Source organism: Mizuhopecten yessoensis, unplaced genomic scaffold, assembly GCF_002113885.1.
Source record: "Mizuhopecten yessoensis strain PY_sf001 unplaced genomic scaffold, ASM211388v2 scaffold5685, whole genome shotgun sequence".
Taxonomy (NCBI): Eukaryota; Metazoa; Mollusca; class Bivalvia; order Pectinida; family Pectinidae; genus Mizuhopecten; species Mizuhopecten yessoensis.
This window is the reverse complement of record NW_018406172.1, coordinates 40,365-67,872: the sequence shown is the minus strand read 5'-3', so window position 1 is coordinate 67,872 and position 27,508 is coordinate 40,365. Positions and strand designations below refer to the sequence as shown.

General features: G+C 36.1%; 2 protein-coding genes across 3 annotated transcripts in view; one reads left to right on the top strand and one right to left on the bottom strand.

Annotated features, from left to right (window-relative positions):
- Window positions 1-4,868: 4,868 nt before the first annotated feature.
- Window positions 4,869-21,465, bottom strand: LOC110451008 (ataxin-10-like). The gene is made up of 9 exons (XM_021498833.1): window positions 21,311-21,465; window positions 18,044-18,430; window positions 17,443-17,622; window positions 16,589-16,666; window positions 15,482-15,686; window positions 11,203-11,311; window positions 9,833-10,005; window positions 6,353-6,416; window positions 4,869-5,721 (listed from the first exon to the last, which is right to left on the bottom strand). The coding sequence occupies exons 1-9, from the start codon at window positions 21,460-21,462 to the stop codon at window positions 5,534-5,536; spliced, it is 1,536 nt and encodes a 511-aa protein (XP_021354508.1). The 5' UTR covers window positions 21,463-21,465; the 3' UTR covers window positions 4,869-5,533.
- A 73-nt stretch (window positions 21,466-21,538) lies between these two features.
- LOC110451007 (3-hydroxyacyl-CoA dehydrogenase type-2-like) overlaps window positions 21,539-27,508 on the top strand; it is a 12,351-nt gene continuing 6,381 nt past the window's right edge. For both annotated transcript variants that reach the window (XM_021498831.1, XM_021498832.1), the window contains exons 1-2: window positions 21,539-21,602; window positions 23,094-23,258. In XM_021498831.1, the coding sequence (XP_021354506.1) occupies window positions 21,582-21,602; window positions 23,094-23,258 (186 nt within the window). In that variant the 5' untranslated portion in view covers window positions 21,539-21,581. The remainder of the gene's footprint in view (window positions 21,603-23,093; window positions 23,259-27,508) is intronic.

Below are 27,508 nucleotides of genomic sequence, written 5' to 3'. Positions count from 1 at the left end.
GTTTGTTAGGTACAATTCATAATTATGAGGTTGTTTGAAGTATATAATTATGAGGTTGTTTGTTAGGTACAATTCATAATTATGAGGTTGTTTGAAGTATATAATTATGAGGTTGTTTGTTAGGTACAAATTATAATTATGAGGTTGTTTTTTATGTACAAGTTATAATCTGAGGTTGTTTGTTATGTACAAGCTTATAATTCTGAGGTTGTTTGTTATGCACGAGTTATAATTATGAGGTTGTTTGTTATGAACAAGTTTATCATTATGAGGTTGTTAGTTATGTACAAGTGTATTGTTTTGTGAGGTTGCTTGTTCCGTGTGGCTTTACGTGTTTTATGTTACGTTTTGTTACTCAAAGTTTCATTGTATTGAATTCACATATCCACGTTACTGTGAAATATCACGAAAGCATCAGTAAGTAAAGTATCACGTTATATGCGGAGAACACGGCAAATACCGACTATATTCGTTTTGGGTCAATACAATGTATATTTCAAAATAGCTGTGATTATAACTCTATGTCAAACTGTAGTTATTTGTACGTATTAACGCTATGGTCCTATACGACTGTGTTGGTGATGTAGTGACGTCGTGTTAATGGTGTACATGTATACTTATTGTGTAAAAGAAATCGCTTGGTAATACAAACTTTCATCATACAAGTTATAATTATGAGGTTGTTTGTTATGAACAAGTTTATCATTATGAGGTTGTTTGTTATGCACAAGCTTATAATTCTGAGGTTGTTTGTATTGTAAAAGTTATAATTATGAGGTTGTTTGTTAGGTACAAATTATAATTATTAGGTTGTTTGTTATGTACAAGGTTATCATTATGAGGTTGTTTGTTATGAACAAGTTTATCATTATGAGGTTGTTTGTTATGTTCAAGTTTATCATTATGAGGTTGATTGTTATGTACAAGTTTATCATTATGAGGTTGATTGTTATGTACAAGTTTATCATTATGGGGTTGTTTGTTATGTACGAATTTATAATTCTGAGGTTGTTTGTCATGCACAAGTTTATAATTAGGAGGTTGTTTGTTATGTACAAATTTATAATTCTGAGGTTGTTTGCTATGTACAAGTTATAATCTGAGGTTGTTTGTTATGTACAGTTAATCATTTTGAGTTTGTTACGTACAAGTTTATAATTATGAGGTTGTTTGCTATGTACAAATTTATAATTATGAGGTTGTTTGTTAGGTACAAATTATAATTATTAGGTTGTTTGTTATGTACAAGTTTATCATTATGGGGTTGTTTGTTATGTACAAGTCATAATTATGAGGTTGTTTGAAGTATATAATTATGAGGTTGTTTGCTATGTACAAATTTATAATTATGAGGTTGTTTGTAATGTACAAGCTTATAATTCTGAGGTTGTTTGTATTGTAAAAGTTATAATTATGAGGTTGTTTGCTATGTACAAATTTATAATTATGAGGTTGTTTGCTATGTACAAATTTATAATTATGAGGTTGTTTGTAATGTACAAGCTTATAATTCTGAGGTTGTTTGTCATGCACAAGTTTATAATTAGGAGGTTGTTTGTTATGTGCAAGTATATAATTATGAGGTTGTTTGCTATGTACAAATTTATAATTATGAGGTTGTTTGTAATGTACAAGCTTATAATTCTGAGGTTGTTTGCTATGTACAAGTTATAATCTGAGGTTGTTTGTTATGTAAAAGTTTATAATTCTGAGGTTGTTTGTTATGTAAAAGTTTATAATTCTGAGGTTGTTTGCTATGTACAAATTTATAATTATGAGGTTGTTTGCTATGTACAAGCTTATAATTATGATGTTGTTTGTTATGTACAAGTTATTATCTGTGGTTGTTTGTTATGTACAAGTCATAATTATGAGGTTGTTTGTTATGCACAAGTTATAATTATGAGGTTGTTTGTTATGAACAAGTTTATCATTATGAGGTTGATTGTTATGTACAAGTTTATCATTATGAGGTTGATTGTTATGTACAAGTTTATCATTATGAGGTTGTTTGTTATGTACAAGTGTATTGTTTTGTGAGGTTGTTTGTTCCGTGTGGCTTTACGTGTTTTATGTTACGTGTTGTTACTCAAAGTTTCATTGTATTGAATTCGCATATCCACGTTACTGTGAAATATCACGAAAGCATCAGTAAGTAAAGTAACACGTTATATGCGGAGAACACGGCAAATACCGACTATATTCGTTTTGGGTCAATACAATGTATATTTCTATATAGCTGTGATTATAACTCTATGTCAAACTGTAGTTATTTGTACGTATTAACGCTATGGTCCTATACGACTGTGTTGGTGATGTAGTGACGTCGTGTTAATGGTGTACATGTATACGTATTGTGTAAAAGAAATCGCTTGGTAATACAAACTTTCATCATACACACATATACAGTCTATAAACGCCTGGCTAATTGCTTCGTTCATCACAAAAGATAATATATTCCACAACAAGCTAAGCCATCAATCTATATTTATCACCATGTCATAGAAATATGCGATAGGTATTTGTCTTAAGGCCTGGTTAGGTTTGGCAGACAAGTTTAATACGATAAGTACCGTCTAAGTGTATTTACTCTGTGAATGTAGTACATCGTCCTTTTTAATTCAATCAAAAGAGAGAGAGAGATAAAACCAGCTATATCATTTTCTACTTTGCTGCAAGGGAACACACCACATCGTCATCATACAACGACAAAATATTCTATAGAATACTCAATATTAAAAAATACTACAGAGGCAACACAGAAGGACAAAATATGTCACAGCGTCAACATACATTGTACAAGGACAAAATATGTCACAGCGTCAACATACATTGTACAAGGACAAAATATTCTCTTATATTTACAGTTGGTATACTTTATCAGAGTAATCTCATAATGAAGTTTGGATGCTTTATCAGAATACTTTACAATAAAGTTTGGATGCTTTATCAGAATACTTTACAATAAAGTTTGGATGCTTTATCAGAATACTTTACAATAAAGTTTGGATTCACGTAATCCGGTGACTATTTCATAGTAAGATGTATCTAGAAAATGTTTTAGTTTTATCAAAGGTGGTTCCTTTATAGGTACAAATGCTGCAGTTGTATTCAGTTTTATCAAAGGTGTAGTTCGAAAGGCGAGGTTCTGCTCATGTAAACTGTACCAATTGACTTCTAATTGTTGAAAGACAATGCGATAATTTTTTAACATAAAATCATGTCAATCTCGTATTTATCCTATCTTTCCCTATGAACGATGTTGCAAGCTATATATAAAAAAAAAGGCAAAGGTAAAATAAATTATTTTTAATCTTCGATAAAATATACCGACATTGTTTTGATCATTGAGAGTGAGGACGGAACGGTCTTAGATCTCCTTTATCACGTTAAATACAACAACATATATTCGTATTTAAACACTATGTTTGCTATTCTTTAGATTAATGTAAAGCTTCGGTGTTTGATGCTGTGCTATTTTATATTTGTTTGCTATTGTTTTAGTATTCTTTACAATTTGTGGGTGATGTAACGATATTTTATGCTTGTTCTTTTGTGTAACGGTATCTTATACCTGTTCGTTGCTGTTATTGTACAGTACTGGACACTGATTTATATAATATGTGCTATGTTTTATGTTAAGGCGATGATATTTAATATTTGTTTGTTGAAAGAATAGTTTTATCGGCTTTACTTTCAGAACCTTTCAGAAGAAAGTTCCACGAACACGATGTATAATGCAGGCAACTGACAAAACGTCAGAACACAAAACTGCTGCATCATTTTGAACTCTAATGCATTTAAAAAAATTGAATTAATCATCTTGATTTTTAGTAATTAATAGCAATAAAGGATAGGTCAATTATGCAAAATTGTAAAATGAAATTCCAATAATGTACAATTAATCACAGATTAAATTTTATATCCCTATCGCCGCGGGGAGCATTCATTGTCTACGCTATCGCCCCGGGAAGCATGCGTGCATGGGAGCTGACCTGGAGAAGACGGTGGTCACGGGATTGGTAGGATTTCTATGATGGATCACATAAAAGGAATCGGAAATACGCTCTTGTTTATTGATGTAACAATTTGGACCAAATAACCTATTTAGAATATGACTTAAATTTAAAGGAATTGTAATGATCCAGCTTGCTAAGAATGTGTGTAAAACTATATTGGCAAATGAATGAAGTTTCTGTGGTTTATTGTAATTGAGTATTGACACTGATGAATAGCTGCTTTTGTTTATATATAGATACACGTAAACACGTATGAATGTCTAAATGGGCCGTACCATTGACGGAGTTATTACATAAATACTACATCAGGCAGTCGCGCATTCCTCTTAACTGATAATCATTAATTTAAAATTGAACATCGCATTAAAACGTCATACACGGAAAAACATTTTTATTTAAAAAAAATCTAAATGTATCTATTTCTTTTTCAGAAATACTCGAGGATTCAAATAATTCCTGAGTAAATTTGATTAAGATAATTCTGAGGGACGTCTATTAAGATATTTCTTGGTGATTATCCATTAATATAATCATCGATTTAAATAGTTATCGAGCGTATTCGAGATCTTGATTTAGCGATTGCTTGAACACGACTGAATTGGTAAATTTTCGAGGATAATTGATTGAAATCATTTTCGATTAAAGTCAATTGAGATAATTCCCGAGAATAATCGATTGAGATAATTTCCGAAGATCATCGAATGAGCTTATTTCTTCCAAGGATATTCGATTGAGATAATTCCTGAAGATAATCGATTAAGATAATTCCAAAAGATAATCGATTGAGCTATTTCTTTCTGAGGATATTCGATTGAGATAATTTCCGAAGATAATCGATTAAGATAATTCCCGAAGATAATCAATTAAGCTAATTCCCGAGGACAATCCTCTATCTAAAAAAAAAAGGAAAATATATGATATGTACAAATAAATATTTAATGACGACCTTCGATACCAAAATATTACAATAACATCCACATACATGTACGTTACTTCCTAAGAGAAGTACTTCAGTAACACACCGGTTCTTTCATTTCCTTCTACGCTGACCAGGACAAGAAAGGGCTTCATTCATCTAGAAAACGTTTCCATCTCTCCTCCTGTTGTAAAATACTAATTGACGATTAATGTTTCTGTTTTAGCAAACAAATTTGAACATTTTTAACGTTTTGAAGGATTGCATATGCATCTTTCCCATTACCATATATTTTTACAAATGCTTCATGAAACTTTCAATATGAATTTCCTTTCTATAAACCTTAACTCCCCCGATGAGTCCTAAATTGACAAACCGACCATATTGTACAGTAAAACTTAGTTTGTTTGGTTCTCTTCATCAACATACATAACGGTCTACGGTTTTAAAATAGATTATGCCTTCTCCATATTTCTAGTGATTCTTTTACGGCATTCCTCGTCTGCATGGTGTAGGATATCACCCTCCCATACAAGTTTCGTCCAGAAGTACCGTTGGCAGATTTCCATCCGGTGTACGAACATGTTTGCCCCTCTCTTTACTGTTCCTTATTTGGCGGAGTTACGTAGATTTTGTCATCCCTGACTTCCGCATCCATGCCTAGCTCCCGGAGTACAGCAGAGTTGTCGGCAAGTCCCTGCTTTTTCAGACCGGCAAGTACCGCCCTGTTCTTAGGAGAATCTTCGCAAATGTTCCGCACAGCCAGAATTGCCCACTGCGTAATATCTTACTAGGTTAGGGTAAAACAAATTGACAAATGTAAAGACTAGTATTCTACAAATCTGACTATTGCCTGTAAAAAGATGATTGCAAAAATGGAATATTATTTAAAAAACATAAACTTTTAGAAACATTGATTAACGTGTAAGTGATATCACTTTAATCTGAACGTTTACCGTGTGTTTCTTAATCTAAGCGTACTTATTATTAGGAAGCACAGTTTGATTAGAGCTCAGAAAACAGTACGAAAGTGTACACATTTCACGCCTAACAGAGATCGCGCCGCTTCGTAAAAGGATTCACAACTACACAACGTGACCAGGTGACGAATTTGTTTGTCTACACCATTTGAAACTAGTTCTTCCCGGTAATGTTCAATTACATAAAATGGCCTGCTTTGTACGACGAGCCAAAAAGATGAAAAGCAATCGCCCACTTGCTTGGTATCTTTTAATATGACACCTATGCGCAAATTAAAGACCACTGTGGAGACAGACTCAGACGAATTCAATTTACGAGTCTGTATACCATCGATACAATATCCTGGATTGTCCTCTTGTGGAAATTATTGCCACAACAAAACAAAGATTTCGATTAAATCCCCCTTTTGTGTAAACAGTAAGAAAAAAAAGGATACATGGATTTTTCTTGTCAATGTTGGTTTGGTCCAATATTAAAGGTAAGGCGTTGAGGTTCGCAGCCTGTGAAGAGAAAGTGCGCTTTGTTATCTAGTGTCAACAGTGTTCACATAGAGGAGAAGACAAGCCCGCCGTCTCAACCTTAATACGCAAAAGCGGTGTGGATCGGCGAATCGAGGACCCTTAGGAACAAAGACGAAAGAGCGAAAATACACGGGGCGGCATTCACATTGATAAACAAATGTCAGCTTATGTTACGGTTTTAATCACTAAGAAACCTAAAACACAATAAATTTATGTTACCATGTGATATTTCTGTTAATTTTAAACGTAAAGATGAAATAAACGATACTTAACTACAGTCAGGTAAAACACACCGCCAACACACTTAAATATGGGCCTGTACAACATCCTCTTAGTAAAATAAACCGAGGAAAAAACCCGATCCTGCCGAGGGGGCAAATATGTTGCCTCTTACAAACATGCAGTGGAATACAGCAGGTCAATGCATATGCCAACGTTAGAGATAAATACTTAAAGAAAGCTACGATGATGTTTTCACAAAATTACCCAACAGCTTTACAAATTAACCCTTTCACTACTGTAGATCATAATGGACTCTTCCATAGCAATGCATGGTAGAGTCTACTAAAGTTACATAGGGGTGAAAGGGTTAAAAACACATGTTGAATGAAATAAAACGTATAACCCAATAATACGTTAATTAATATGGATTAGAGTGATAAAAATAGGGACACTTGTATTCTCATTCTGATTAGTGTTAGTAATTCAACAAATATCACTAGCCTACGAACCTAGTACTTATCATATGCAAAAATTCAATCAGGGCGAACAATATCCATTGTCCATTCTTACTTAACATATTCAACAATGCAGATGCATTCGAGCATTGGATCTTTTAGTTCAACAATGCATGTATTCAATTCGAACATCGTTTCTTATGCCAGGCTTAACAATACAAAAACTCATCCTAACCTTGCACCTTACTTTACGTTTAATGTTGAAGGTTCCAGAACAAAGATCATTACCTTTTAATGGGTACAGAAAAATATGTTTAATTCTCACTGAATGCTATCAAGAATTATACAACTGTAAATCTGTCCTCAATTCCGTCAACAATAAAATATATAGTATGGAGTAAATAAATCAGACTTATTGAATATAACACGGATTAACAAAAGACGTGTTATTAGTCTGATCAGTCTTGTTGTCACATTGAGCATTTATAAAACCCGAAGAGACATCAAAGCCATTGTGCACTAGGCTGATAGACTCCGGATATATTGTTACCGACAGCCAAAGCTTCAATCGACAACTGGTAATTATGTAATACTCCACCTTTACCGCTCCGTCACACTCCCCGCCCCCTGATGTACTCTCCCCTTTGATATCTGTGTTTGGGTTTCAGTCCTACTCTCATCATTCTCTTGGTTTGATCACATTGTCGTTTTAAAGGTGTTGGGAGGAACGAGATATTTGGGGAAATACTTGGGAACAGGTGAGGTTTCCAAGTCGCGACCTGCCCGCTCTATATCCCTTTGGCGGGTTCATTGGGTTGAGGTAAGGGATGGGGTCAGAAAAATAGTGCTATAGATGAAGGCTGGGAAATGAGAGTATAGTAGAAGGGTATGTGTGCAAAGACGGGCTAAATGGGTAAGGCAAATAGGTGTTGGAGTATGGTGAGAGATGTTCGGCGGGACCAGTGGAACTTTGGTAAAGCTATAGGTCTGAGCTATTAGGAGCAGGTAGAGAGATAAAATGTCCAGCTGACGTATGGAAATGGTATATTGCGGTATGTGTGGAAAGGTGGTAAGCATTTGTGATATTTTCGCTAAATATGGCACAGGTATTATCATCTTGCATTCCAACTGTTCTCACCAGTTAGTTATCCTTGTGAGCCTGCTCCTGCACTTTGAGCGCTCTTCGTTTGTCACGTCGGAAATTACACACGCAGTATACGAATATTGGCGTCAAATGCTCAGCTTACATTAAGCTCTTCTAAGCTACATTTGTAAGGAGGAATTTCACGTTCTTGAGTCTGTTTTTGCACATTTGTTTTATAATTGCTAAGCTGCTTGTCGTATTTTCCGCCAATACAATGTAAGCTGCGCTTGAAAAAGGACTTTCGCTTTCGTTAGAAATGGTAGAGTGGTTAGGTGATCAAACCCTACATGAAGGCAGTGGGATGTAGGAGAGGCTGTTTACTGTAAGGGGAGGGGGTGCAACCAGCGAGTATGCGGTAATGGATATAGTGTGGGACAACTAAGAGTACAGTAAATATATAGCGTGGACAACTAAGAATAAGGTAAAGGATATTGCTAGGGCCAGTGATAATATGGTAAATGATATGGCACGGGACCACTGAGAGTACAGTAAAGGATTTAGCGTTGACAACTAAGAAGAAAGTAAAGGGCATAGGTCGGGACAATCTGATTAAAATCATCTGTTACATGGCTCCGCCTGAACATCTGAATGTGCCGCGGTCAGGGTCACGTTCAAATGACCTTTAGATGAACCAATCAGAGGCGCGCTGGCAAACGTTTGCCAGCGAATCGGAATATCATGGTTGATAGATAAATAGCGAGGGGTATAGAACAGATTAGTTTTCAAAAACAAATATGGCGGCGGGAACTGACGTTTCTACGACGCCAAGGGAAACGTACCCATTGGGTAATAATTGCGTAGGCAACACCGCCATACAGTCTTTCTTCTCTAATAAAGCTTCGAATATCTTTTTCTATTCGGGTTTCAGACGATCAATCTCAAATAACTTCAGAACTTTCGCATCATTCTCATCAATGTCCGACATATTTGTTACAACTCCGAGCGCCCTTTTGATAGAGGGTCTCTGATTGGTCAAAATTTAAGGAGTATTTATAAATATAAAGGTCACCTGAACGTGACCCTGACCGCGGCACACTCAGATGTGCAGGCGTAGTACGAAGTTAACGAAGCCATGTAACATATGATTTTAATCAGATTGAGGTCGGGACTACTGAGAATACGGTAAAAAATGTAGTGTAGACAACTAAGAATACGGATGTAGCGCGGGGCCAGAGAAAATACGACATCAGAAAAACCTCAAATAAGCTAAAACAATGCCAATTGAAAAATAATTCAGTTTGTAATGGCAAAATAATAATGAATATGAAAGCTATACGAATTAAAATAAGAAGCTTAGTCGTATTTTTAGTTTGCCAACTGGGCAATAAAGACGAGGTACATGTATTGGCATTACGACTTGCTAAGGTATAAAGATAATACATTTGGTCGAAGTACATCGACTGGAAAAGGGTACCGCGATCATTTTATATATAAATCGTAGGTAGGTCTGAACCAAACAAACGAGAGGAAAGAGATAAGTATCACCTGAAAGCGTTAACTTAGCCAATGATGTATTGGGGAGAGGTTTGACACACGAAGATGTAAGATTATAAACAATGAAATTGCAATCGTACCCGTTCCTGGTTTGGTTTGTGCCGGAAACACATGTTACCGATGAGTCTGATAAGGTCCTTTCTCAAGCCAAACACGGGATGGTCAGTGTCCACTTCGTCCGAGTTTAACTTTACCACGCTACTGAAGTCATTGGTGCTGTCTTTTCCCAATTTGTGAATGGCTTCCAGGAGATCTGTTAATCAAAACGATGTTCCGATCTAAGGTAACGCATTCTGCTAATAGCCTATTTCATATACAAAGTTGCCTATATTATAAGTAAATCGCCTGTTTAATCACCAATTCACGACAATGTTTGGAATACTTGCGAAATGGTTAAATCTAAAGCTTTATTGTTATTAGAAAGTCTTAATAACTAAAAACGGTAAAATATAACTGGCATACCACAAACCATCCTTAAAAAACACAATAGTTTATCTGAAAATTGAATTATTTGCAGTGAGTATTTAGCTGTACACGAACAGCGTCGATGGGTAGACAACATTTTATCTATCTTTCTATCGTTCCAGAAAGCAGTAAAGTACGACGAACTAACACTATTTGGATGCCTACGCTTACAGAAGGCTCAGTGCTGGTGAAAGACACGTATACAGATATGTGAGAAGTACACTGAATCATTTCGAGATGGGGGTAATTACAGGAATTGTGAGGAGATCGACGTCCTCCTGGAGAGCCCCGTACACGGTATGGTTAGTTCTTACATACAGAAGTTGTGTGGAGTTCGACGTCCTTCTGGAGAGCCCCGTACACTAAATGGTTTGTTCTTACATACAGGAGTTGTGAGGAGATCGACGTCCTTCTGGAGAGCCTCGTACACTAAATGGTTTGTTCTTACTTACAGGAGTTGTGAGGAGATCGACGTCCTCCTGGAGAGCCCCGTACACTGTATGGTTAAAACTTGCATACAGGAGTTGTGAGGAGTTCGACGTCCTCCTGGAGAGCCCCGTACACTAAATGGTTAGTTCTTACATACAGGAGTTGTGAGGAGATCGACGTCCTCCTGGAGAGCCCCGTACACTGTATGGTTATCACTTGCATACGGGAACTGTGAGGACACCAACGTCCTCTTGAAGAGTCCCGTACACTGTATGGTTAGAACTTACTTACAGGAATTGTGAGGAGACCAACGTCCTCTTGAAGAGCCCCGTACACTGTATGGTGAAAACTTGCATACAGGAATTGTGAGGAGATCGACGTCCTCTTGGATAGCCCCGTACACTGTATGGTTAGTTCTTACATACAGAAATTATGAGGAGATCGACCACGTCCTCCTGTAGCGCCCCGTATCCTGTGTGGTTAGTACTTACATACAAAAGAATTGAGAAGACCAACCTCCTCCTGGAGCACCGTTCACTGTATGATTAGTACTTACAAACAGAAGATGTAAGAAGATCAGCGTCATCCTGGAGAGCCCCATAGACTGAATGGTTAGACGTTGCCTCACCTAAGGCCTCTATTTGCTTTACTGTCACTTCCGGTTGCTACAAATAAAGTAATAATCATTTATCAAATTAAGTATACACAGAACAAACATACACTTTTATTGTAAAAGACCCTCTTGACTTATGCTATTGATATGACAGCTACATCCGCGATGTTTGTTTAAATAGCTTCTACAACTGTGTATAGGCCTGCTACAGCCCTAACGCGTTGATATGTCTGCTGCAGACAAAAGTTATTGATATACCTGCTACACTTTTGGTTTGGTTTAGTATTGTTTAACGTCCTATCAACAGCTATGGTCATTTAAGGACGGCCTTCCCTGAGTGCAAGATGCATGCGTGTAGTGTATGCGTGTGTGTTTTGGGAGGCTGCGATATGTTCGGGTTTTTCTCCTTGTGATAGCACGGAACTGATGCCGACTTTATAGTACTACCTCACTAAAACATACTGCCGAAGCACACCCCAACCGGTCACATTATACTGACAACGGGTGAACCAGTCGTCCCACTCCTAAATTGCTGAGCGTTAAGCAGGAGTAGAAACTACCATTTGTACAGACTCTGGTATGTCTCGGCCAGGGGACAGAACACAAAGCCTTCCTCACAGGAGCGAACGCTCAACTAGAGGCCAAAAGTGAGGCATTTTCAAGGGAGACATAAGGAAGAAAAAAGTTGTTTAGAAAGAAGACGAAAAGATAAGATTCCAAATTTAGTCGCCTCTTACGATCATGCAGTGGGGGCATGCTACACTTATGATGTTGATATGCCTGCTTAAATCCAAAACGAAATGTATTACTGTAGCTACTGAGCATACCTCATGAAACCAAAAGTGTAGACGGACAGACAGTGAGACAGATACGGTGATTATTATTATACTATTATATATACTTTTTATTCTGCTAATGAAATTTGAGGGGAAAAAACGGATCAAACATTCATATAACAAGCATTAAATATATCCCAATTTTATTATATTTTCAAAATGTCGCAGTTAAGTCGCTAAAATCAGCGGACAAATATGAAAATAGTGTTCAATTGGAAGAAGAAACACCTCAAAACGACCTGTCAACAAACTATTTGTGTAATGCTCTACGGAGTACCCTTGGGATGCCAGGGTGGCCATTGACAAGAGATAAGTGTGTAATTGGGTACTCGACGTGAATGTAACTTAATTGAGCCATTTGTGTCTAAGGCAGCTCCACCCTACACTAATATACTAATAGCCGAACACGAATGCCACACAGCACTAGGAAATACCTATTACCTCTGTATATACGTATATCGATCAATTACCGTCACATCTGTCCTCAACAGGTGTCCCGGCCTCAAGAGTAGCGCTCAAGTGCTGATCTTTCATTTTACACGTATGATATATAATATTGCAATTATTGTCACAAACGTCAGACGCAGTTTTCAGGGCCCCTTTTACATGTCTATATCATCACTGCACATGTTTATAATGATCGCCTAATACATCATACTATTCAGCGACAAGAGCCACACGCCCATATCCAATTTGTTGTTTGCATTATCGAACAAAGAGACAACGGTAAATCATGGAACCGTTTGAAGGTCAAATATTTCTATTAATGGAAATGCTGCAATAATTACGCGCAAGGTAAAGGAGAAGAAGGTCGACGTGTCAATGAAATAAACACGTTTCTCGCTTCATCTAACAGACATATTGTGTTTCTCATCATTAACTGTGTAATTGATATATCGTAAATTAACTATCTTTCCGATTCATTTGATTATGTTAATATCATTACAAGAAATTGCAAAAGTGACTTCTTTAATCTCAAAAGCAAGTGGACTAATTTGTGTATATGCTCTTGTCACTGGTGCTAATTACATCAGGGAGGGGCTTCTTAAGTTCATTCATACAGTTCTAAAATGAACATTATGCAAAGATAATTATTTTCCTTTATATTTAAGAATACGTTCTGTCCAAATTAGAGGAAATCAAATATAATTTAAGTAAATAATAAAATATTTTTTTCTTATTAATGCACCTCTATAATATAATCACTCGCTCATTATTAATATGTATTTGTCACATTTTTATTGGGTCTGTAATAGTATTAATCTGATTCTTGTTGATCAAAGTTATATATAGTAAACCAATTTTCGGGTCTAACTTTTTTTTCCTCAAATATTATTATGTTATTATTTACGCACGACGGAAGAAGCATTGCAATAGGTCGCCGGGACCCGCCAGATAATCACGTACAACTGATTACAGTTTTGACAGAGGGATTAAACAAGATCTCTTGGTGGCAAATTGATGTCTTCGGATACGAGTCACACATTACAATGGAGCAATTAAGTTCTGCCAATCAGAAACCTTGGTATGTTACAAATAGGTTTTTATTGTAGTAAACAGACGTTAAGGGGTATTCAAAGCATTAAAACCGACAGAAAGCGCAGCAGTCTCCTCTTTGAGTTGTACTTTTCAAAAGAAATTATTTTTATTGCAAGAGCATAGCTGTGCCGTATAATGTAACCGGAAAGAAGTGTTGTGTGTACCCATGCTTTTTAGGTATGGTATTTCAGTGAGATAGCACTATAAAGTCGGCATCAGATCCGCGCTATCACAAGCAGGCAATTACACTAACATACCCTGTCTCCAGGACACAAACAAACATGCACGCATACACAACACACATGGAGGCACGTCCATAAATGACCTCAGCTTTTGATAGGACGATGAAAAAATAAAGCCAAACCCTTGTGCCGTAGGACGTTTGATGTACTTTAATAATTATGCCCGTAACTGTGTTGTGGTTTCTTTGGCACTACCCTGGTTTTCACTTTCAATACGTAACATTTCTTGGATTTGATCTAGATTTACAAAGCGGGATTTTGGCCTTATGCTTGCAATTTTTCAATGGTTTCCATGAAAATCTTTTATGATTCCTCTTTTAGGTGCATTTCTACACGCGTTTCGGAATACTACAGACCTGGATTTCCATTCGTTTTACCACTAGTATCACCGATGGGTCCTAAATGGTACTGTAAAGTGTGTTCTTTGATTGGCTTTCTGCATTGACACACTGGATTTTAAACAGGGATTTCCTTAATTCCTATTTCTAGTAAATCATTCATCGGCCGAGTTCGCATTACGCTTTTGTTCACACTGTTTTTTCAGTAGCTTCATTTTGCATATTGACTAAAACATGAATAAGGGTAGAGATTGCATACAAAACAAAGAATTTAGTTTAGTTAAAAGAGGACAACAACAGCAGCCGAGGCGACACCGTAACTAAACGTATACAAGGCAAAGAAAGATAACTCCTGCTGGTGAACACACCTCAACTGTGGAAACTTCTTGCAGTCCCTTTTATTGGTTTTCACAATAAACGAGTTAAATGTCTGTATATAAAGGATACAACTAAGTGTTGATGGGCTATGATTTATTTATATACATTTAGGTGTGATAACTTTAAGTACAATGTATAATGATTGAAAAGTGATCGTCCACACACACACACACACACAGGTGATTGTACCTTTAACATTAGTTAATAGATACAGTGTATGCCAAAAAATAATTACACTGCATCATACAGCTGTTTTATCCAAAAATGACCATCACTAGTTAAATAATAACGTCGTGTACCCGGACACTTAAGTGAGTGGACACTTAATGATGGTGGCGGTTATTCAAGTTCCGATTCTCCAGAATACCAAGCCTTGTTTGGCTGTATTTTATTGTTGTTATTAAATGACCTAACCTAGAATGAAATTGTGTGAACTATTGATATAGAAATTACTGTTAATTTGTATATGGCGTTTTCAAAGTAGGATTATGATGCACAACTGGTTTGAAATTAAACATACTAATTTACAAACACGATGTCCCACACACAGACAATAATTGTATTCTACTTATACTTTCAGTGCTCAGATTTTGCAGGTTTTCCATCGGCATACACTGTAAATGGTTTTCCATACACTGTAAATGGTTTTCCATACAATGTAAATGGTTTTCCATACACTGTAAATGCGTTGCCAAAGCGTGTAGTCGAGAGTTGACCGCTGTCAATGAACGGTAAAATGTGAAATTGAAGCCCTGGTTACAATAGTACTAGAGCCACTGTTACGGTAAACCAAACACAGGTGACAAATTGTTGCGAAGTATGCAAAATGGTTCACCAAAAACATATACAGTACATAAAAGACAATAACTGTGAAAGTTGTCAGACTTACCAAGTCCGGTGTACTGTCCATCTGAGTGTCCTGGCTAGCCACAATCAGGATGTTATAAGCTTTAGTGATCACCTCCTTACTGAGGTACTGGAGAGTCTCCAAACACGGCCCCTCGGCTTTAACCCCACCACTGGGGTCAGAGTCTAAGTGCCTTGTTTCTGACATGTTTCTAAGCTCGCCTAGAAGTACTTCTAGAGCAAATATCCTGGAAAAAGGAGTACGTTAGGATAAAGCAGGTACTCCCACAAAACATTAGCTCGTTACGGAATATATCACTTTGCTAATTATTTTGAAAATGCTTTGCAAAACCTAAACTGCTTATGTGTGCAGCAACTATATGTTCTGGTAGTAACTTCTTGGGAGACCAAATGAAGGGTTTGATTTGTAACGTCTTGGGAGACCAAACGAAAGGTTTGATTTGCAAAGGTCTGCAGCAAAAGCTCTGCAAAAACAACAATTTGCAAACACTATAAAAAAGCAAATGTCTGTAAATGGAATTGCAAAGGTCTGAAAATGGTATTGCGAAGAATCTACAAGGGGTTTGGGAAAGGATCCTTTAATAACGTACAAAAGGTCGGAGAGGCTGATGAATGTGTGCTTCATTTTACAACATATAACTTTAAAGGTTTTTGTCGTTGTTTCTTTTGATTCTGCTATGGATTTTTAAACTCGAGTTGTAATGTTTGCGAGCCTTCTGCTAGAAATTGTCTATTTGTAGTTTGTTTGCAGTGAATGTAGCGTAAAGTACACAAGTGTACACATAGAGGTGACGAATGCACATATTCTGAATATCTTTAGCAAATAGATTGCAAACAGATTTTTGCTTCATGTGGGCATGACAGGATGAAAAGCGCGCATCTAAAACGGTAAAAGGTCTCCTACAATGTTGTATAAATATGCCTTCCTATTCAGAGAAAGTTGTTGTACACTGCCTTGAATATATTGTAAGATACACAATGAATGTAGCAATGAGCATTCTTAAACATTTGACATATAATATAGCGAAAAATACTTCATTTTTTTAACATTCATTTCAAACTTATCGTTTTCAAGTAATTAACACCGGAATGCAATTAATATGACGATTTAACATCGCTGTCTACTTGCCTTTGTTTTTCTGACTGCTGTTGATCAATAACCTCCAGAACCCCCTTTATCCTCATGGCATCCTCCACCACGTATATCCTTTCGGGTTAGAATCAAAAGCGACACATTAAACATAATGTTATATTGTTTTATTCAACTCATGTTTCTTTGCCCTTTCTCTAACAGGTTTTGTTAAAATCAACTGTTTCATCCACGTCAGATGGTGCTATGATAACCTGAGAGCTGGCTTTGTAGACACCTAATGTTGTCGGTGGTACTGAAATAGTTACTTCACTAATTGCTAAGGACACAGTTATTGTTAATCATGTGGGGAAAAAGATGATAGAATATTTTGCAGGGTAGTCAGACTTGATTTTAATTTTATTAAGTTAGTTAAAATACTTTTTTTGTTTATTTCGTGGAAAATGATTGAAATGCTAATATTAGTTCCTGACAAATGTTTTGGTTTCATTACAAGAATGTGCACTTAGTAGCTATGAATTTTTGTATACATTTTAGTTGTCAAACGTGAATGTTCTGTACAGTAAAACATCAATAAAAACAAAACAATCTGGATCCAAAAAAGCAATATTACAGCTACAAAACCTGACAATTATGCCACAACAGTGTTCTGGTCATCTTAAGCTTGTGATCACAGCAACAGTATTTGGTGTCCCAAGCATTTCTTCTAGGTAACAAATAAATGAACTGGCATGTTTTCCAAATAAAAATATCAATAATCATTTCCTTATAAAATTCTGAAAATAAAAGGAAGCCAAACACTATATTTTTCTAAGAACATATAAATCACTTCTCCTAAGACATAAATAATACTTAATATCATTTTCATACAGTATAAACAATGATCTACGAACCCCCACTCCAAGTCTGTATCAGTCACAGCGCTGAGGATGTCACACACAATCTGTAGGAAATCCTGGTCAGTCCCGAGCCGTGATGACCAATCGTTATCTTGCCCTCCCCCCTGAATACAGCTGTGAATAGCCATGCATACATACTGGGTCAGCTTTTCATCCTCTACACACAGCAGACATCTGTAAGAGAGAAAGTGTCATCTTCACCATTGTTCTAGGAGTTGTTTCTCCTGTAAATCTGGAGTGTTGTACCTAGAGATGATTTACCCATTGACAATTATTATCTATTTAGTGGTTGTTTTACGTGCCTAAGGAAATTACAAAATTTTGATCGATCAGAAAGGGAGTGGAAATAATATGCGTTTCATTTGTGACATTACATTGTCATGCATTTTATTGAACAGTGAACAGTCACAAACGTTATAAGGTTTTCCTTGAAGTTGTAATTATGTCTCAATCAACGTGTTTTTTTCCTGAAAATTGGGAGCACTAATCAAATTTTTATAAACAATACATAATTTGTTTGTCTTCAAAGCATATAGAGTACGTACAATGAAGATCATTATATGGCTGATGTATACATCTCCTTTGGGTCACTCACCTAAAGCTTTTTGAAAACTGTCTCCAAACTAGCTTGCTGTTTTCCGTATGTCCGGCCACCACATTTCCTAGGAACTGTACACAGCACCTGAGCAATATCACTTTGTCTTCAGCCAACATCGGGTGGGACCGCATTTGTTCGGGTGAACATCGAGCAAAGGGTTTTAATGTGGCTTCACAACAGTCTAAGCAGCTAGGAAAACACTCAACCACAAGGTCTTGATTTGCCTTAGATCCAGCACACGCATTACGTAGTGTTCGGTAACACTCGGTGATACAACCAGTTATTTCAGACGGCACATCCTCATAATAATCTTTTGTCAGGTTTTCATTACATTTGCAAAGAACTTTTCCTATTGTCTCAATATGAGCCTTGACTACTTTCTCTCTGCAAAGAAAAGTTGGTTCAGATTAGTGGGATGATCTGGAAAACTTGTTTTCTTTAATCTTTATGTCTACAGTGAGCTAAAATAAAAGAGGTAATAATACTCATTTTCAATGCTATATAGCTGTCTCGATTATATATCAACTGTCCATGTAAATATAAAAAAAAACTAGGTATATATTTTCAAACAAAGAACACAATAACTGGAAGAACCTCTTTATTTAAGGGACCACATCCTTTTCCATCTCTATCACCAAACACCCAGCTCCCAATATATTCTAACCACACTTTATTGACTGATGTTTACAATATGATCTTTTTTGAATCAAAGGAAGGAATTTTATATTAACATAATAGCATGACTACTTTTACTAAAGAAATACCAACGTCAGCAGTTAATGGCTTTAAGAAGATGGTGAATTGGTATAGTATATAAGTAAGTGGTCTGGGGTTCCACTGAGCTAGACTTAAGACTTAACTTGGACATCCAGGGGTTACGCTTCACTTACGTTCTCTGTACCCTTAGAGTTTGTCATGACAAAATCGAAAGCTCAATGTACACTACCTTTTTGAATGAGACAATAAAACTAGTCTGATCCTTTTATGTACATCAAAAGCCTCGCGGTCACGCAACGGTAAAATTGACTGGCTTTGATGTCGGGTGTTGCTTCTCTTTAATCTTCCAAGGACATGTATCTGTGTAGTGATTGGTCAGGTCTTTCTTTCCGGAGGCCAATCACGCAGCTAGCTGTGTGCCTTCAATTTTGGTATGACATATTTCAGGAGTGCAGAGAGTGTAAATGAGCATAACTTCTGGAGCATCGAGGATGGCCCACTACAACAGTTCAGTTAAACTACTGCATAGATCTGTTATATATCTGTTGTTGATGAGTTTGATGTCTCAAAAAGCAGACTGGTTACGCAGACAGACTCCTAAAATCAGGAAGATCGGCAAGGCTAAAGGTCAGGTCAGGATCAGTGAGGTAGTGGTCAGCATGGGTTGGGAAAAGCAGAGAAAATGTTTACGTTTAAGGACACATTCAGAGGCACATGCACTGAAAAAAACGGGTTCACTTTTCCCATTTTTAGAAGTTGGAAAATGCAATCTTCCAGAAAAAACAACAAATGGTAAAGAGAGAAACCAAAGGGTTGGGAATATAAACAAGAAGGGAACATTTGTGGAATTTAGCAAACAGGGAGCGGTGTACAATATATATATAACTGTGTATAGACACAATGCACATTGCCATTGTGTAAAGATAGGTGTTGTTGACATCTGAAAGAGGGTTGGAAAGTCATCAAGGAAGAATTGGCATGAATGGAAATGTCAGCAATGACAGTTTAAATGCAGAATTAACTTACTCCAGTAACCATTAAGTACAAAACAGCTTCAAGATTTCAGTATTGTCAATATTGGCAGCAGTGGTGAATAAGACGAGCTTCCACAGTATTAAAGCAGAGACGGATGTCAGGATAAAGTACTGTGGCACAAGACGCATACATTGTAGCAAAGCATTTTGGCAAAAATCTCAACCAAAACCTGAAAGCTATTTTAGAGACCACTATGCATGGAAATATGACAAAAATGTTGAATCTCTGACATCGGTTGTGTACAGTGTAAGAAAAAGTTATGGAGAGGAAAAAGTCAAACAATGACAAAATGCAAATACAACAACAAAGGAGAACAGGGATTAAAGAGAAACCTGAACACTGTAAGAGATGTTAAAGGTTTTGAAAAGAACTTCATAACAGCACAAAAGAATGCTAAAGTCATCAAACGGCTTGGATATAACCTAGGAGAACCACTTTGACGAAGAAATGCAAATAAACCCAGGACGGAAAGGAAGCTGAGAACGAGGATATCAGCAGACTTTATTAAAGACCTGTTTAAATTCTCAAAAATGTTTTCTAGGAATCATATTGTCTGAAAAGTTGGAAGAAGTCACAGGAGTTTATCTCAAATATTAATTCAGACCATCTGATTGATGATGCTTTATGTGGTGCACAGAGGGAAGATCTAATACATTTTTTCTTTCAATGTCCTCTGTATTCAAATATATTAGGCATCATATTACCACTTTTTATAATCTATTAGAATATTTAAATCTGCACTGTTTATTATATGGTATTAGTAATGCATCTGACAAATTAAATAAAACTATTCTGATACATGTTGACTTTTATATTAAATCATCAAAACGTTTCGTTACTTATATATGTGCTACATGTAGATAAGTTCCAAATTAATATTCATGTATTGTTATTATTATTATTATTATTCAGGCAAGTTTTGTGCCTTAAATAATGACTATTAGACATAAGCTTTTGTCAACACTGTTCTAATATCTTCTTTAATGTTAACTTATATGTTTGTATTATATATGTATTGTCAATAAAATACTTTTGAAATTAAAAATAAATAAATAGATCAAATCAAAAATAAAACTCGCGAGTTATCTCCCTGTACACATTGCCACCGTTCAAAACTGTACCTTTTCTGTATAATTATATATAGCTATAATATCTTGATCAAACTTTCAGTTCATAAAAAAACCAGAAGGATTAATTTATTTGACAATAAACATTGGTCTGTTGCCAATTTTCTTTTTCTTTAAGAGAGAAGATTTATTTCATAATAGCATCGACATGTTGGACAGTGTATATTGATACATCTCTTCTTGTCAGCTTATATGCATTCAGTTATTAAAATGGTCAGTAATAAAATTAACGGCATCTGGTGTAAAAAATATGGCAGACAAGTAACAAAAGTCCTTCAGTAATAAATACCCGATTCATATTATGAAAGTGAAAGTACAAATCAGCGTGCGAAGTTACATCACATAAACAGACAAACGGACAATGCCGTTATTAAGCGGAACATACCTGCATGTCGCATCTTTAAACTTGTTTGTTAACTTCTTTAGAAAGCTTTCAATTTGTTCATAATGTTTGTCTGGCTCAAAATTGTCAAAAGAAAAAGCAATTTTAAGAAAGCAGTTGTTGATTTCGCAACCCATGCTGTTATTTACCTCCATGACACTGTCTCGCATTTATAAAGAGGTTGTCATTGATTGGATAAAATGTATGTAACAACGATTTTGATTGGTGTACACGGAGGTGTGTACATACAACAGACTTCGGCAACACGAGGAACATGTCAGCCGGCAAGCTAAAGGTCACTTTAGAACAAACATCACTTTATTTCATGCCAGCTTCATTTTATATTGCCACATTATATCGGCCAATTGTTATCGACTATGTTTCGTTTAACCGCAGAGTATGATGACAAGGTGTGTCATCTCTGATTAGAATTTAGAGAGGAGGACAATAACAGGGCCGGCGGGGGGCGGCCTGGCCAAATCAGATACACAAGAGTTTGACGTTACTTAGGCAACTATATCCTTTTAATTTATATAGTGGAAATATTCAGACTGTTCCACAAAAATTAAAAGGAGCCCAGCTGGAAAAGACTGGTTGGGCAGAAGTTGTTGTCATTCGAGGATCCGAGACCTAAATCTAGTTTGCCCAAGGTTGTTTCGCCCTATAACCTATATATATCTTAAAATCATGAATATCAGTTGAAATGTTTTTTTATTATTATACAAGCTTGCTTTTTCTATGTTTCACCATGGAATTAGACCGAAGTCCATATTTACGAGCAAATGATAAATGTCATGTCAAATGCATTTTATGCTGCTAAATTTTACAGTCGTGTGTTCCGATCTGATTGACCACTATAGTACTAATATTAATACCCAGCCTCCTCTGCCCCTGACAATGCAATATTTATGAAAAATCTCTAGTCGTCAGAAAGCTACTTTATCGCAGCTAGTTGACCACATAAGAATCTATCGAGTCTTAATCCAAAAAAAAAGATAAGGGAGACCCTAGAAAAACTTCAAACGAGACTATATATTAGCCATACACAACTAAAGACAGGCGCAATTGCAACGTTGGTCCACAGGGGCACGTTACAAATGTCTGAAATACACACATATGCTATACTGATATGGGTCACAACCCACATAATCAGACATTTGTAACATGCCCCTGTGGTTGGTCCCACTTACAAAATTGACTTTTAAAGGTAGCATAATGCGTGACGTTGAACAGTGGCAATGTGTATCAAAAAGTTGGCATTTCATTTAAAGCAGATTAAATATTTGTCATTTCTACAATTTATTCCAATATATATATAAATGTTAATGTTCGGAATACATATTCATGATTGATGGATAAGGAAATTTGCCAATGTGTTCTCTGGATTCAAGGGGAATATAACTCATGCCTTTTTACATCGGGTATATTTACACAAGAACAAAATATAAGAAAGAAAAGTTTGTTCAAATCAGTTTCTTTGAATATGTTACAATCAATGAAAAGTAATAATCATGTTTTTTGTATACGCCCTATGTAATACAAAATATTTTTCAGTCGTCATTTCCATATTATTTATTAGGCAATTCAATGTGGTAATGTAAATTAAAGGAACGCTGGGGTAATTGCATATTTGCTTGATTTAAATATGAAGGGTGTATTATATACACAAAATTTAGGCTAGATCTGTAAACTAGGTGTTACTAAAAGCAAAGGATGGGGTTAAATATTGCAAAAAAACTCCCCATGATTGAATCGTGTAAACAGATTTTTTGTGTGTTTGCTACAGGGTCTTGTGACTGTAGTGACAGGGGCTGCATCAGGACTGGGAAAGGCCACAGCCACCAGATTTGCGAAACAAGGAGCCAGAGTTGTCCTTGTTGACTTGCCAAATTCAGATGGAAGACAAGTTGCTGAATCTTTGGGTGAAAACTGTGTTTTCAAAGCAGCAGATGTAAGAAATAATAGAGGCAATCTCCCTTTTTTACTACATACCGCATATTTATAACTACCACCTGTCTATAACTACCGCATATGTATAGCTACTGCCTGTCTATAACTATCACCTGTCAATTTAGACACACGCTGTCTATAACTACCATTTGAAAACTACCACCACATGTATAAAATTACACCATCTGTCTATAACCATAGCCTGTCTGTAACTACCATCTATAACTAAAAACTTTCTTTAACCATAACCTGTCTGTAACTACCTTCTATAACTGCCACTGTCTATAACCATAACCTATCTGTAACTACCATCTATAACAACCATCTGTCTATAACAATAACCTGTCTATAACCATAACCTGTCTGTAACTACCATCTGTCTATAACCATAACCTGCTTGTAACTACCATCTGTATATAACAATAACCTGTCTATAACCATAACCTGTCTGTAACTACCATCTGTCTATAACCATAACCTGTCTGTAACTACCATCTGTCTATAACCATAACCTGCTTGTAACTACCATCTGTCTATAACCATAACCTGTCTATAACTACCATCTATAAATAACATCTGTCTATACCCATAACCTGTCTGTAACTACGATCTGTCTATAACCATAATTTGCTTGTAACTACCATCTGTCTATAACAATAACCTGTCTATAACCATAACCTGTCTGTAACTACCATCTATAACTACCAACCGGCACTAACCATAACCTGTCTGTAACTACCATCTATAAATAACCTCTGTCTATACCCATAACCTGTCTGTAACTACCATCTATAACTACCAACCGGCACTAACCATAACCTGTCTGTAACTACCATCTATAACTGTCACTGTCTATAACAATAACCTGTCTATAACCACCATCTATAAATAACATATGTCTATAACCATAACCTGTCTGTAACTACCATCTATAACTACCAACCAGCACTAACTATAACCTGTCTGTAACTACCATCTATAACTGCCAACTGTCTATAACCATAATCTGTCTGTAAATACCAACTGTCTTTAACTACCATCTAAAACTACCAACTGTCTATAACTACCAACTGTCACTAACCATAATATGTCTGTAACTACCATCTAAAACTACCAACTGTATGTAACCATAACCTGTCTATAACTACCAACTGTCTATTAACATAACCTGTCTGTAACTACCATCTATAACTACCAACTGTCTATAACCATAACATGTCTGTAACTATCATCTGTCTATAACAATAACCTGTCTGTAACTACCATCTGTCTATGTCTATAACTTCCACCTGTATGTTACCATAACCTGGCTGTAACTACCATCTATAACTACCGACTGTCTATAACTACTGACTGTCTATAACTACCATCTGTCTATAACCATAACCTTTCTGTAACTATCATCTATTACTACCATCTGTCTATAACAATAACCTATCTGTAACTACCAGCTGTCTTAAACTACCAACTGTCTATAACCATAACCTGTCTATAACTACCATCTGTCTGTAACCATAACCTTTCTGTAACTTTCATCTATTACTACCATCTGTCTATAACAATAACCTATCTGTAACTACCAGCTGTCTTTAACTACCATCAGTCTAAAACCATAACCTATCTGTAACTTCCATCTACAACTACCAACTGTCTATAACAATAACCTGCCTGTAACTACCATCTATCTATAACTTCCATCTTTATGTAACCATAACCTGTCTGTAACTACCATCTATAACTACCGACTGTCTATAACTACCGACTGTCTATAACCATAACCGTTCTGTAACTACCAGCTGTCTTTAACTACCATCAGTCTAAAACCATAACCTATCTGTAACTTCCATCTACAACTACCAACTGTCTATAACAATAACCTGTCTGTAACTACCAGCTGTCTTAAACTACCAACTGACTATAACCATAACCTGTCTATAACTACCATCTGTCTGTAACCATAACCTTTCTGTAACTATCATCTATTACTACCATCTGTCTATAACAATAACCTGTCTGTACCTACCATCTATCTATAACTTCCATCTTTATGTAACCATAACCTGTCTGTAACTACCATCTATAACTACCAACTGTCTATAACCATGACATGTCTGTAACTATCATCTGTCTATAACAATAACCTGTCTGTAACTACCAGCTGTCTTAAACTACCATCTGTCTATAACCATAACCTGTCTGTAACTACCATCTGTCTATAACTACCAACTGTATATAACAATAATCTGCCTGTAACTACCATCTGTCTATAACAATAACCTGTCTATAACTTCCATCTGTATGTAACCATAACCTGTCTGTAACTACCATCTATAACTACCGACTGTCTATAACTACCGACTGTCTATAACCATAACCTTTCTGTAACTACCATCAATAACTACCATCTGTCTATAACAATAACCTATCTGTAACTACCAGCTGTCTTTAACTACCATCAGTCTATAACCATAACCTATCTGTAACTTCCATCTACAACTACCAACTGTCTATAACAATAACCTGTCTGTAACTTCCATCTATCTATAACTTCCATCTTTATGTAACCATAACTGTCTGTAACTACCATCTATAACTACCGACTCTCTATAACTACCGACTCTCTATAACCATAACCTTTCTGTAACTACCATCAATAACTACCATCCGTCTATAACAATAACCTATCTGTAACTACCAGCTGTCTTTAACTACTATCAGTCTATAACCATAACCTATCTGTAAATTCCATCTACAACTACCAACTGTCTATAACAATACCCTGTCTGTAACTACCATCTATCTATAACTTCCATCTTTATGTAACCATAACTGTCTGTAACTACCATCTATAACTACCGACTCTCTATAACTACCGCCTCTCTATAACCATAACCTTTCTGTAACTACCATCAATAACTACCATCTGTCTATAACAATAACCTGTCTGTAACTACCAGCTGTCTTAAACTACCAACTGTATATAACCATAACCTGCCTGTAACTACCATGTGTCTATAACAATAACCTGTCTATAACTTCCATCTGTATGTAACCATAACCTGTCTGTAACTACCATCTTTAACTACCGACTGTCTATAACTACCGACTGTCTAGAACTACCATCTGTCTATAACCATAACCTTTCTGTAACTACCATCTACAACTATCAACTGTCTATAACTACCAACTGTCTATAACAATAATCTGTCTGTAACTTCCATCTATAACTACCATCTGTCTATAACCATAACCTGTCTATAACTACCATCTATAACCACAACCTGTCGGTAACTTCCATCTATAACTACAATTTTTTTATAACCATAACCTGTCTGTAACTACCATCTATAACTACCATCTTTCTATAACCATAACCTGTCTGTAAATACCATTTTTTTTTTTATGTCTATAACAATAATCCGTCTGTAATTACCATCTTTAACTACCAGCTGTCTATAACAATAATCCGTCTGTAATTACCATCTTTAACTACCAGCTGTCTTTAAACATAACCTGTCTGTAACTACCATCTATAACTACCATCTGTCTATGTCAATAACCTGTCTATAACCACCATCTATAAATAACATCTGTCTATAACCATAACCTGTTTGTAACTACCATCTATAACTATCAACTGTGTTTAATAATCGCAACCTTCCAATGACTATGTCACCTGTTTTTCTCTTATAGAAACATGTACTTAAACAAAGAGGACTTAAGAAAATACCACTTTTGTTGAAAAGGGAAAATAGAGTGACAGAATAAAAGATTGTTCAAAGTTAAGGATATATTGAGCTATTTAAGCCATGATTAAAACGAAACAAATGTTACCAAGTTGTTAGAAGGAAAAAAAATATTCAGACAAGAAAAACAGGACTTGAGCTTTTAGGTCACTTGAGTCATTCAGGTGACCTATTGTGACTGACTGTCATCAGTTGTTATTTATCTTTTATCATGCATCATCCATGTACAGGCAGTTTGGACTCCTCTGTAGAAAGCCCCTGTCAGATGCTGATGAAACTTGGATGTAATTATCAGCCTGTGGTGCAGATGAGAATCTATATATTAGTCAAGCAAGGGCTGAACTCTATCCACCCCCACCCTCACTTACACTGATCTCTACCCACCCCACCATCACTTACACTGATCTTTACCCATCCCCACCCTCACTTACACTGATCTCTACCAACCCCCACCCTCACTTACACTGATCTCTACCCACCCCCACCCTCTCTTACACTTATCTCT

Coding starts and splice junctions, on each gene's coding strand:
- LOC110451008 (XM_021498833.1), bottom strand. CDS start 21,462: ATGGAGGTAAATAACAGCATGGGTTGCGAAATCAACAACTGCTTTCTT. Junction 17,623..18,043: donor CAGTTTTCAAAAAGCTTTAG/GTGAGTGACCCA, acceptor TCTCTCTTACAG/ATGTCTGCTGTGTGTAGAGG. Junction 10,006..11,202: donor TCTTCTTACATCTTCTGTTT/GTAAGTACTAAT, acceptor TTTGATTAACAG/ATCTCCTGGAAGCCATTCAC.